The sequence below is a fragment of the Urocitellus parryii genome, chromosome 6 (assembly GCF_045843805.1).
Source record: "Urocitellus parryii isolate mUroPar1 chromosome 6, mUroPar1.hap1, whole genome shotgun sequence".
In the NCBI taxonomy this organism is placed as follows: Eukaryota; Metazoa; Chordata; class Mammalia; order Rodentia; family Sciuridae; genus Urocitellus; species Urocitellus parryii.
This window is the reverse complement of record NC_135536.1, coordinates 90,217,789-90,231,799: the sequence shown is the minus strand read 5'-3', so window position 1 is coordinate 90,231,799 and position 14,011 is coordinate 90,217,789. Positions and strand designations below refer to the sequence as shown.

The window sequence follows — 14,011 nt, the reverse complement described above, 5'->3', positions numbered from 1 at the left end:
AATAATGTTGAGTGATATATTAAGAATTGGACAGAAACCCAAAACTAGTTAATGTTCTGAGCAAATATATTTCTTTTGGCTTCGGTGCTTTTCTTTATAGTACTATATACAGGATTCAACACTACTTTCAACTACAGATTATTAAGGATGTGGTATCTCCTTACCATTTTATATTTAACCTTAGACTGTGCACTGTGCTGTAGTTCACTGCAGTTTACCTCTCTATTTTCTTTTTATTTAGGAAACCAGGTGTATCAGGCCATGGAGTTTATGAATTGAAAGATGAATCATTAAAAGACTTCAACATGTATTTTTATCATTACTCCAAAACACAGCATAGCAAGGTAGGAAAAAGTACCCCCTGCAGTTAATAGACCTTAAATGCTTAATGTTTTTAAAGTCCAGCAAAAAGTCCCTGATTCTTATGTAGTTTCATACTGGTCCTAATTAATAGAGGGCATTATCTCACCCAAGAAATTAAGATTGAATCAATAATGTTATCTAGTTGAATGGACAGTATCCAGATTTTCCTGTTTATACTGGAAATATCTTTTATAGCTGTCTACAGGGAAGAGGATTCAGTGAAGCAGCATGCATTTCATGATCATGCCCTTCATTTGGTTGTCATATTTCATTAGCTTCCGTTAATTTAGGATAAGTATTTTATCTGTTTTGTTTTTTATAATGTTGACTTTTCTGCAAATTACAAGCTAGTTGTCTTTTAGAATATCCTACATCCTGCATCAGACTAATTATTCAATTTTTGGTAAGAATACTTACATAGGCGATATATTGCATCACTTCAATAAGCACATAATAATATCTGTTGGTTCCCTGAAGGATGGTGTTAAGTTTATATTTGACCTTAACTAAGTAGTTGAGGTGATGCATGATTCTGTCCTTATAAATAAATAACTTACTGAGCATCACATAGTGCCACATACAAATAGGTACTAGGGAACTATTTTAGACTGAACAGAATAGAGACTAAGCACTTGATAAGGAACATTTCTCATCTATTTTGCAATGGATTCCTTTAGGATAGTTATTTTGGTTCTAGGATAAGGTAACATTTTGAATGCATGCTTCAGCATATACAGTATTTTAATAGGTGGATAAATCTTTTCTGCCAACTTTTAGACATTTTTCCATTTGTTTTGTACTTTTTTTTTAATTTTTTTAAATAGGCTGAACATATGCAGAAGAAAAGGAGAAAACAAGAAAATAAAGATGAAGGTAAAAAGTGAGATTCTGAATTGTGTGGTTTTTGTATATTTTCTTTTTGTTAGTTTTGGAAAGTAGGTAACTAAAGAAAGTTTAGAGACCATTTTGCTTTTTCATGTATTAAGATGTGGACAACATGAATGGTGATAGAATTTTAAATTGATAGCAAGTGGAGACTATTTTAGAGGACTGATATAGTAACTTTCATTTTCTTTAACATTGACATTCTCAGTGCTGTAAAACTAGCAAAAACTCATATGTTTTGCACATCTTTTTTTTTAACTTTTCAATTTAGTATATGCAGAATAACCCCCCGAATGTATCTGTTTGTCTCTTTTCCCATATATTCCCCACCCTCTGTAGCACTGCCACCACCACCACCTCCTGATTTCTGTCCTGCTTTCAGCAAAGTTGTGAACCTCCTCAACTGTGATATCATGATGTACATCCTCAGGACCATATTTGAACGGGCAATAGATACAGATTCTAACTTGTGGACTGAAGGGATGCTCCAAATGGTATGTTTGCCTGAAACCTTTTTTTCTTTTCTTTTCTTTTTTTTTTTTTTTTTTTTTTTAGTTGTAGTTGGACACAATGCCTTTTTATTTTATTCATTTATTTTTATGTGGTGCTGAAAATCGAACCCAGGGTCTCACACATGCAAGCCGAGCGCTCTACCGCTAAGCCACAACTCCAGCCCCTGAAACATTTTTTCTTTATTGAGTCCTAGGAGAAAATCCCTGTCTTAACTTCAGTCAGAATCATGTATGGAGTAACTGATATTTAGGGGTCATTAACAATTTACATGTAGCATAATTTTCTTTAGTGATACATTCTCATGTTTTTATTATCCCAAATCTTGGGAACCATTTATGTTTTTAAAGGTTCACGAAAACAAAACAGGTATACCCCTGATAGAAGTATCACTATTGCATCATGATTTTTAAAAATCTTTTGTTTCAGTTGTATTAAAAGAAAACAACAGGACTGGGGTTGTGGCTCAGAGGTAGAGCACTCGCCTTGCATGTGTGAGGTACTGGGTTCAATCCTCAGCACCACATAAAAATAAAATAAAAATACTGTGTCCACCTATAACTAAAAAATAAATGTTTTTTTAAAAGAAGAAAAGAAAACAACATATTTAAGATTTGAAGACAGATGGTCTAGGCTTGAATCATGGATTTCCCCGCTTCCCGTATAAGAGCAAGTAATGTTGTATAATTATTTTGTAGAGTTGTTATGAGAGTTAGCTCAGGTAGAAGCAGTTTTTGTTATTGTTGTTGTTTGTTTTTTTCTTTTCTTTTTTGTTTTATGGACTGGAGATTTAACTCAGGGGCAGTTTACCACTGAGCTACATCCCTACCCTTTTTTATTTTGTATTTTGAGATAGGGTCTCACTGAGTTATTACAGAAGGCCTTGCTAAATTGCTGAGGTTGGCCTTGAACTCATAATCCTGCTATATCAGCCTCCTGAGCTGCTGGGATTACAGGGGTGCCACTGTGCCTTGCAGTAATTGTTTTCTCAGTATTGTTACAATTACCCAATCATGCCACTTTGTAGTAGCTATAACTGTATATTTATTTAGCACCCAGCTAAATAAAGTTTTTTCCTTGATTGTTGGTCTACAGGCTCTCAATGCTGTCATGCTATATGTGTATCTCAATTATTGTTACATTAGGTACATGTAATATAAAATTCCATACTGTAGAAACACATTTGAAATCAATTTAAAATTTCTCTCTCCTAGTGCCCAGTATAGTAGATGCACCCTGTTAAAATTTTGCATATTCTGGAAATCAGTCTAACAATAGCACATAGTAAGTCTGGTTCACATATCATAGCTGCATATTCTGTGCATAGTTATACTATCATGCATTTAGTCACCTATTAATAGACATTTAGTTTGGTTTTAGGTCTTTGCCAAAATACAGAACTTTAAAATGAATATCCTTGTATCGACATCTTTTTTTAACATATTTTTTTAGTTATACATGGACACAATATATTTTGTTTGTTTATTTTTATGTGGTGCTGAGGTTCGAACCCAGGGTCTCACACTTGCAAAATGGTGTTCTACCGCTGAGCCACAACCCCAGCCCCCTTGTACAGACATCTTTTAATACTTTTTTAAAAAATACCTTTAATTAATTAATTTATTTTTTTAGTGCTTAGGATCTAACCCAGGGCCTCACACGTGCTAAGTGAGCACTCTACTGCTGAGCCATGACCTCAGCCCCCATCTTTTAATACTTAAATAAATGTATTTGTCATTCTAATTCCTAGTAGAGGGTTTGTACTTTTACATATTTTATTGATATTGTCAAATTGGCCTACACCATTTTACTTGCCCATCACCAGCACAGTAAAAAATTTTCCCAACATATTTGCCAGCTATATATTTTATTAAACTCAAAAGTTTTTTCTAGGGCTGGGGATGTGGCTCAAGAGGTAGCGCGCTCGCCTGGCATGTGTGCAGCCCGGGTTCAATCCTCAGCACCACATACAAACAAAGATGTTGTGTCCGCCAAAAACTAAAAAATAAATATTAAAATTTTTTTAAAAAAGTTTTTCTACTCTTTTGGTTTTGGTACTGGGGATTAAACCCAGGGGAGTTTACCTACTGAGCCACATCTCTAGTCCTTTTTTATATTTTATTTAGACAGAGGGCCTCCCTTGCTTAGGCTGACCTTGAACTCACAATCCTCCTTCCTCAGCCTTCTGAGTTGCTGGGATTAGAGGCATGTCCTGGCTTTTTGCCTCTCTTTTCTTTTTCTTTCTTTTTTTTTTTAATATTTATTTTTTTAGTTGTAGTTGGACACAATACCTTTAATTCTGTTCATTTATTTTTATGTGGTGCTGAGGATCAAAGCCAGGGTCCCGCACGTGCTAGGCGAGCACTCTACCTCTGAGCCACAATCCCAACCCCTTTTGCTGTTCTTAAATAGCTAAAAAGTGAGATTATCTTGCTTCAACTCATATTTCTTTAATTTCAAGTGAGGATTGACATTTTTCATCATTTCTTTCCATTGAACTGCTTGTTTATAAATTTTGCCCATTTTTTTTTTTTTTACCTGTCAGGTTGCTTATTCTTAATACCTCCAATTAAAATATAATTACCTGAAGAAGCACAATTTTAAAGATTTCTCATTTTCTTCCTTCAGGCATTTCACATTCTGGCACTGGGTTTACTAGAAGAGAAGCAGCAGCTTCAAAAAGCCCCTGAAGAAGAAGTAACATTTGACTTTTACCATAAGGCTTCAAGTATGTTTGAGTATCATTTTCAATACATATCCATCTAATTGCCAATTTGTAATTGAAAGTTTAGATATTAAGTATTTTTAATCTGTTAGACCTTACAATGTAGAAATCTTGAAATTGTCTCTCTGTAGAATCTTTAATTTTTAATTAATATTTTTCAGTATAATAATATATTTTTTAATCCCTACTGTAATCTCTTACTGTATTATCTCCCCCTTCTGCTGCTTTGGGGGAGAGGGGATAAGAGAGTATTAGTGGTTTCTTACTTTGATTCTTTGTCTCAATATTTCCAAATATTGATGCATCAACCATAATATTCATATTGTCCATATGTGGAAGATATTAATATTTCTGAATTTTAAATGATTGCAGAAGTCGTATTGATAATATATTCATTTTGTACTGTTTTCAACTAGGTTTAGATTAGATTTTTATTAAATGGTACCTGACTGAGATACATTTCTCAAAGACATTCCAGGGACATTCCAATAGTTGCAAGAAAAGGATCTCATTTTCTGTTTACACATTGTATTTTTTGGATCATTGAAGACATCATAAACCTGTTTGGTTAATGGATATAACATCTTCCACATATATATTTTCTTTCGGAAACAGTTTTGCTTAGACAATTAGCCAAGGAAATGTGAGAGACAGTCCTAAGGGTAGCTTTTGCTTAGCAGTACCAGTGGAATACATAGGAAAGAGACTTGAAATAAGCACACATACATTATTTTTAAATTTTGTACTTATCACTTCATATAATGCTAACTCAGTACTTTTATGTAATTGCATAATTTTCCACTGGAGAATTAAGGGAATGATTAGCAGACCCTGGTTATCAGTATAACATTAATTAAGAATTGTAATTTTTACATAATTATAAAGATGGTTTTTATGTGTAATTTTGTGTTTTAAAAAAGGATTGGGAAGTTCAGCCATGAATGCTCAGAATATACAAATGCTTTTAGAAAAACTCAAAGGAATTCCCCAGTTAGAAGGCCAAAAGGACATGATAACATGGATACTCCAGGTAAACTACAAATGTAAACTGATCAGATATTGGTTTTATACAGTCGTGTGTCACTTACCAATGAGGATACATTCTGTTAAATGCATCATTAAGTGATTTCATTCTTATTTGAACATCTTGGCATTTATTTACACAAAGTTAATAGTAACCAAGTCAGTCCTTTAATGTGGCCTCCTGTGCAATCAAGAAATTGAAAAAACACAAAACATGAGACTGCTGCCAGTGTAACATGGTATATTATTTATAGTAAACTGGAGAACACTCCAAAATAATAATAAAAAGCATAATATAGGAGCTGGGGCTGTAGATCAGTGGTAGAACACATACTTAGCATACATGAGGCATCCTTGGTTGAATCTTAAGCATCATAAATCAATCAATTTTTTGAAAGTGTTGTATGGTAAATACATGAACCATAACATTTATTATCATTATCAAGTAGTATTTGCTACACCTAATTGTGTGTGCTATACTTTTACATGTCCGTATGCAATAGGTTTTTTAGTCCTGTTATAATCTTGTAGGACCACTGTCATATGTTGCCCATCATTAACTAAAATAAGAAGGAAGGGGAGGGAAAAGTAGGAATAAAGTCAAAGGAGCAACCATGTACCAGATCATATAGACCTTATGGGTCAAATTAAAGAGGAAGATTTATACTTTTGAGGACAGTAGGAAACAATTGAGTGATTTAAAAAAATTTTTTTTGTTTTAATTAGTTATACATGACAGTAGAATTTATTTATGCCCTTTGAATTATCATACATTTATGGGATATAATTTCTCATTTTTCTGATTATACATGTTGTAGAATCACATCAGTCATGCAGTCATATATGTATATAAGGTAATAATGTCTGTTTCATTCTACTATCCTTCCTATCCCCACTTTCCCTCCCCTCCCTTCATTCCCCTCTACCTAATCTAAAGTAACTCTAGTCTTCCCTAGCGCCCCACCCCTCTATTGTGACTTAGCAATTGCATATCAGAGAGAACATTCGGCCTTTGGTTTTGGGGGGTTGGCTTATTTCACTTAGCATGATATTCTCCAACTCCATCCATTTGCTGACAAAGACCATAATTTCATTCTTCTTCAAAGCTGAGTAATAGTCCATCAAATATATTTACCACATTTTCTTTATCCATTCATATATTGAAGGGCACCTATGTTGATTTCATAGTTCAGCTATTGTGAATTGAGCTGCTATAAACATTGACGTGGCCGTGTCACTATAGTATGCTGATTTTAAGTCCTTTGGGTATAAACCAAGGGGTGGGATGGCTGGGTCAAATGGTGGTTCCATTCCAAGTTTTCTGAGGAATCTCCATACTGGTTTCCATAGAGGTAGCACCAATTTGCAGTCCCATCAGCAATGTATGAGTATACCTTTTCTCCCACATCCTCACCAACATTTATGATTGCCTGTATTCTTGATGATTGCCATTCTGACTGGAGTGAGATGAAATCTGAGAGAAGTTTTGATCTGAGTTTCTTTAATTGCTAGAGATGTTGAACATTTTTCATACATTGTTGATCGATTGTATTTCTTCTGTGAAATGGCTGTTCAGTTCGTTTCTTTTCCTGAGAAGAAGCTTTTTAGTTTGAATCCATCCTATGTATTGATTCTTGATTTTATTTTTTGAGGTTGAAGAGTCTTGTGAAAGAAGTCAGATCCTAGGCCAACGCGGTGAAGATCTGGGCCTACTTTTTCTTTTAGTAGGCACAGGGTCTCTGTGGTAGCGCCTAAGCCTTTGATCCACTTTGAGTTAAGTTTCATGCAGGATGAGATAGAGGTTTGATTTCATTTTGTTACATGTGGTTTTCTGTTTTTCACAGCACCATTTGTTGAGTAGGCTATCTTTTCTCCAGTGAATGTTTTTGGCACCTTTGTCTAGTATGAGATAACTGCATTTGTGTGGGTCTGTCTCTGTGTCTTCTGTTCTATACCATTGGTCTGTGTGTATGTTTTGATTGCAATACCATGCTGTTTTTGTCACTATAGCTCTGTAGTATAGTTTAAGGTCTGGTATCGTGATGCTTTCTGCTTCATTTTTCTTGCTAAGGATTGCTTTGGCCATTCTGGGTGTCTTATTTTTCCAAATGAATTTCTTGATTGCTTTTTCTATTTCTATGAAGAATGTTGTTGGGATTTTAATAAGAATTACAATAAATCTGTATAACGCTTTTGGTTTTATGGCCATTTTGACAATATTAATTCTGCCTATCCAAGAGCATGAGATCTTTCCATCTTCTAAGACCTTTTTTCTTTCTTTAGTGCTCTGTTGTTTTCATTGTAGAGGTCTTTCACCTCTTTTGTTAGATTGATTCCCAAGGTTTTGTTTTTGTTTTTGTTTTTGAAGCTATTGTGAATGGAGTAGTTTTCCTAATTTCTCTTTCAGTGGATTCATTACTAATATATAGGAACGTGTTTGATTTATGGGTGTTGAATTTATATTCTGCTACTTTGCTGAATTCATTTATTCTAGAAGTTTTCTGGTGGATTTTTTGGATCTTCTAAATATATAATCATGTCATTGGTAAATAGTGATAAAGTTTGAGTTCTTTACCTGTTTGTATCACTTTAATTTCTTTTTCTAATTGTTCTGGCTAGAGTTTCAAGAACAATGTTGAATAAACGTGGTGAAAAGAGAGCACAATCTAATGATTTTAAATTATAAATCTGATCTATATTTGTATAAGATGACTGGTTGTTGTGTAATACAAAGCTTACAGAGTATGAGCATAAACGAAGGGAAACTACTAAGAGACTATTGCATTAATATTGGTGAAGTGAGCATTATCTGAACAAAGATGCAGATGCTGCAGAGCAGGCCTGATGAAAGTACACTTTGAAGGTAATCTGTAATATTCACTAATAGATTTGATTGAAGGAATGAGGGGAATTAAGGAATAAAACATGACTCCTAGATTTGGTGCTTGAACTTGTTGGGGGAGAAGATAATAAAGGGTGTGAAGAGAGACCAGAAATGTTACTTTAATAACATTTAATACGACATTCTCCTCTAATCCCGGATTATGGAGCTTCTTTGTTTACTGTATTCATTTTGATGTTTACAGCTAGTGTTATTTTGATAATTAGAATATACAGAAAAGGAAATAATTTCCTAAATTCTCATCAGTTGAAAATCATTGTGCTGATATGTACTGTTTTCTATTTTTTTCCTTCTCTAATTGTGCTGGGTTTGAGAGCTTCACACATGCTAGGCAAGTGCTCTACTGCTGAGAAACATTATCCCAACCCTACAAAATTATTTTTCTACTTAATTAGACATAATCTTTAAAAGAAGTTGATAATAATAAGATATGTAACTAGAAGATAATGACCTTACTAAGATTTCTCTTGAAGTAGATTGCACGAATATTTAGTATTTGTGTTAAATTTACTAGTATAATTATTTTTTTAAATAAAATCAAAACAGAAAACAAAAGAAGTTGATAATGATCCCACCTTTATTTAGAAAGTAGATTGAACTGTTATTTAGTCCAATTCATATGTAGTAGACATAGTGTTGTAAATTGGATATCTATTCCCCCAAATTTATTTTCTTCAGAGTCCATTACCAAAATATGCAAAAATCTGCTTTTAGAAAAAAAAAAATCAGATATCTTACCCAGGTGTTTATTATGAATCTGTATTGTGAGTGTTCCTTGTGGGAAGTTTTTCCTAATGAGACTAAGTCTTCTTCAAGGTATAAAATTGTTTTATGGATATATCATCCTATTGCCAAAACATAGACATTTGTTAAAAATAGTGAGGTAGTCCTGTGCGGTGGCACACCACCTATAATCCCAGTAGCTTGGGAGGCTGTGGCAGGAGGATCATGAGTTCAAAGCCTTGGCAAATTAGTGAGGCTCTAAGCAACTCAGTGAGACCCTGTCTCTAAATAAAATATAATAAAGGGTTGGGGATGTGGTTCAGTGAATAAGTACCCCTGGATTCAATTCCTAGTATTGATCGATCAATAGATAGATAGATGCATGTACATACATCTGTATATACTGTTGTGGAAATGTCGCCAAAGATAAATGATCAAGTACAAAATGGGAGTATGAAATAGTATATATAGTAGGATCTTTTGTGAGTATTAAGATATAAAGATATATAGTCATATGTCACATAACGGTTCAGTCAACAACAGACTACATAAAGATAGTTATCCCATAAAATTTTATTGCCTAGTTACATCATGGCTCTCTTACTTTGTATAAGTGTACTCTGTGATATTCACATAATAATGAAATCACTCAGCACATTTCTCAGAACATATCCCTGTAAAGTGATGTATGATTCTTGTGTACAGTTGTCCCTCAGTAACCCCTTCCTCTCCATCCTACCCAATCTCTGGATGCCAAGTGCTGAAAAATTGTGCTCTATATGTGTAATACGAATTGCAATGCATTCCACTGCTTTCGTGTATTTTAAAAAAATAATAAAATCAATAAAAAAATAAAATGCATAAGTATGTGGCTAGGGTTGTAGCTCAGTGGTAGAGCTCTTGCCTAGCACTTGTAAGGCACAGAGTTTGATCCTCAGCACCACGTAAAAATAAATAAATAAAATAATAAAGGTATTGTGTCCATCTACAATTAAAAATATTTTTTAAAATGCATAAGTATTGGGCTGGGATTATGGCTCAGCGGTAGAGTGCTTGCCTAGCACGGGCGGGACCGGGTTCAATCCTCAGCACCACATTAAAAAAAAAAAAACAAAGGCATTGTGTTGTGTTCATCTACATCTAAAAAATAAATATTTTTTCAAAATGCATAAGTATTGGCATATAACCTATACACACCTTTCCATATATTTTAAATCATCTTTAGATTACTTATATCTCCTAATGCCATGTAACTATGCAAATGGTTAAATTGTTTAGGGAATAAGGACAGGAAAAAAGTCTGAACATGTTCAGTACAGATGCAGTTTTTTTTTTTTCCAAATATGTTTGATCTATGATTGGTTGAATCCATGGATATGGGACCAATAGGTATGAAGGACCTATTCAATTCATTTTGTTGTTGTTCTTGTTGTTCTTGCTGCTGCTGCTGCTGCTGCTGCTAGGGATTGAAGCTAGGCCCTCAGGCATGCTAAGCACACAGATCTATCACTAAGGTATACTCCACCCCCAGACATACTGTATTCTAGTGATTTTTTTCCCAAGAAACAAATAATTATCTTTATTTTAGTAATTGCTTTCAGAGATAAGGATTGTGGTCAAGAATGGGTGTTTGACTTTTCATTTCATATCTTTGCCTTTATTTATCTCTTTGCATTAAAAATATTATTTTAGCAAGGAATGGTGGCACGCATTTGCTCCCAGCTGCTTGAGAGGTTGACGCAGGAGGATTGCAAGTTCAAAGCCAACCTGGGCAACATAGTGAGATGCTGTCTGAAAATTTTCAAAAGAGCTGAGAATATATATAGTTTAGTGGTAAAGTACTTGCTGAGCATGCACCAAATCCCTAATATGGCCAAAAAGAAAAAAAAAAGAATAAAAATGTTATATTAAGCCTGGTGTTGTGGTGTATACCATTTGTTGCCATAGTTATTCCTGAGACTAAGGCAGGATGATAGCTTGAGCATATAAATTTGGGACTAGTCTGGGCAACACAGCCCATATTTTAAAAAAAAAAAAAAAGTTGTTTTAAATTAAAAAATTTTTTCCTGGCAAATTTTATTAAAGCCAACAGAAGCTTGCTCACAGGTACAGACTGAATCAGCTGGTTTATTACAAGTGACTTACTCAGCTGATTGCTCATTGGCCAAGTGATTTTTAGGGTCATTTCCCCCCCCCCCCCCCCCCATAAATCTAAATAGCTTAAATTCAAGACATTTAGAGACATGATAACTAAATAAGATTAGAAATTTTTCTTTTAATCCTTCTGGTCAGTTTAACCAAATCTTGTAATTTTTTGTTGGTTTTCTTACAGATGTTTGACACAGTGAAGCGATTAAGAGAAAAATCTTGTTTAATTATAGCAACTACTTCAGGATTGGAATCTATTAAGAATGATGAGGTAACAACACTGTAACAATAGTGACATTGTTCTGTCTTTGAACAAGAAGTTACTTCTTTTTGTTAGGAGGAACCTGTTTATTGTATGTATGTATGTATAGAAGATCTGTCCAACTTTTATTTATTCTGAACTTGACAGATATTTATTCAGTATAATTTATTTATTTTACAAAAGCAGAGAAACTTGATGTACAGTGGAATTCTACAAGAAATGCCATATTTTATTAATTTAAAAAATATTTTAGCCAGGCACAGTGATACATGTTTGTAATTCTAGTGATTTGGAAGGCTGAGGTTGGAGGATCACAAGTTAGGCTTAGCAACTTATTGAGACCCTGTCTCAAAATAAAAACAAAAGCTTAGTGGTTCAATCCCTAATACAAAAAAAAATTTTTTTTTTTAATGTTTAAAAGTAGGATATACATCACAGTCAGTGGCATCTCATGATTTAATCACCAGTATACATTCATTGGAGGAATATAAGGTAGTGGTACATCTTCTACTCAATAAAATGTAATAATGTTTAGGTCATTAAATTATTAGAGTATCTTTATTTGTGGTTATTAACTGTCCTTCCTAAAAGAAAAGCACACTGGATTTAAGTTAAAATAGAAAATCAAAAGGTACCAAATACATCTCAGTAATACTATTAAAGTTTTCGGTCATAACAATGCATTTAGAAGTGTTAGACATTAAATTGGTTTAAATTGTTTAAATTTCATTGATTGTTTGACAAATGGTTTTAAAATTTTATTTCATCTATTAATGTGCCTGCGTTGAACATCATAATTAAGGTACTTGGCCTTGGCCTTTTACATTAAATTATTGAATAAATGAAGTAATAACAGAAGAAAAGTTGAAGTAATGATGTTAATTTTGAAACATTAAATTGAAAGTAGACCTTTTAGTTACTAAGTTTTTCAGAATCTTACTCTTAAGAAATTTTTCGACCCAGCAGGGGTTGTGGCTCAGAGGTAGAGCACTCACCTACGATGTGTGAGGCTCTGGGGTCAATCCTCAGCACCACATAAAAGTAAAATAAAGATATTTTTAAAAAGAAAGAAAGAAAAGAATTTTGTCACTGAACAGTATACATATTGAGCGTTTCTAATTCAAAAATCTGAAATCCAAAACTTTGGAGCATTTCAGAATTCAGATTAGGAATGCTTAATTGATGAAGTCTTTGCAGTATCCCAAAATTCCAAATATCTTAAATCTGGAACATTTTTGGTCCCAACCATTTTATATAAGGGATGTTCAGCCTGTATGTAAATTTTTAATAGTAGATCTTAACTGCTGTTGTGATTTCTTAATATTCAGATTACTCACGATAAAGAGAAAGCAGAACGAAAAAGAAAAGCTGAAGCTGCTAGGCTACATCGCCAGAAAATCATGGCTCAGATGTCTGCCTTACAGAAGAACTTCATTGAAACTCACAAACTCATGTATGACAATACATCAGAAATGCCTGGGAAAGAAGACTCCATTATGGAAGAAGAGAGGTAAAACAAAGCAAAATAAAAGTTAACAACTTTTGGAGATAAAATTAAATACTCACTTTAAATCATGATTTTCCAAAACATATTTTATAATAATGGAAAAGACAAAAGTGGGAACAGTAAAAATAGAAATCAACCCCTGTTATCCTGTTACCATACAAGCATGGGCATTCTTAGATACACATTTATATATTGATTACATATTGAGGGAAATTGGATAATCTTTTGAGCCATGCCTTGTGGGATGTTATATGATACATAGTGAGAAGAGGGAGAAGGAAAAATGATAGTACTTTGAAAAAGTATTCCAAGAAATTTTAAATATTGAAAATACCCCAAATAGGCAATTTGTAGAAGATAAATATTTAAAATTTATCTTCTACAAATTGCCTATTTTTAAAAACAAACCTTCACTCTTATTTAAAACAACATGTGTTATGGGTAATTTTAGGAAATTGTGTGTTTTCAGTAGCAGTAGACACATTGTATTCTGTGTAATAGGTCAATAATCAGGAAGCTGAGAATGCTAATGAAGACCATAATGAATAATGGCTATTTTAAAGTTAAAAATTAAAAGGGAGCTGGTGACATAGAGGTCAGTGGTAGAGCTTTTGTCTAGTACATATGAAGCCCCAAGTTCAATAATGGCACCTTAACTAAATTAAATTAAATAAATAAAAATGAGATATGAAGGTAAGCTTTCCTTGGCCAACTGTAGTGTAATAAAACCAGAAGTAGGGCTGGGGTTGTGGCTTAATGGTAGAGCAAGCGCCTAGCACATGCAAGCCCTGGGTTTGATCCTCAACACCACTTAAAAGTAAATAAAATAAAGGTATTGTGTCCAACTACAACTAAAAAATTAAAAAATAGGTAAATAAATAAATAAAACCAGAAGTAAAGAAGAACTAAACAAACAAAATTTTGAACTTTCTAAATATTATGTATCAACAGCATACTCTTTAG

The 14,011-nt window shown here is 33.5% G+C and overlaps 1 protein-coding gene across 3 annotated transcripts in view; it reads left to right on the top strand.

Moving 5' to 3' along the window:
- Positions 1–14,011, top strand: part of Ubr1 (ubiquitin protein ligase E3 component n-recognin 1) — a 141,975-nt gene that overhangs the window by 83,098 nt on the left and 44,866 nt on the right. For all 3 annotated transcript variants that reach the window (XM_026390488.2, XM_026390496.2, XM_026390478.2), the window contains exons 23-29: positions 242–344; positions 1,188–1,236; positions 1,588–1,742; positions 4,387–4,486; positions 5,404–5,513; positions 11,464–11,550; positions 12,870–13,051. In XM_026390488.2, coding sequence (XP_026246273.2) covers positions 242–344; positions 1,188–1,236; positions 1,588–1,742; positions 4,387–4,486; positions 5,404–5,513; positions 11,464–11,550; positions 12,870–13,051 — 786 coding nt within the window. The remainder of the gene's footprint in view (positions 1–241; positions 345–1,187; positions 1,237–1,587; positions 1,743–4,386; positions 4,487–5,403; positions 5,514–11,463; positions 11,551–12,869; positions 13,052–14,011) is intronic.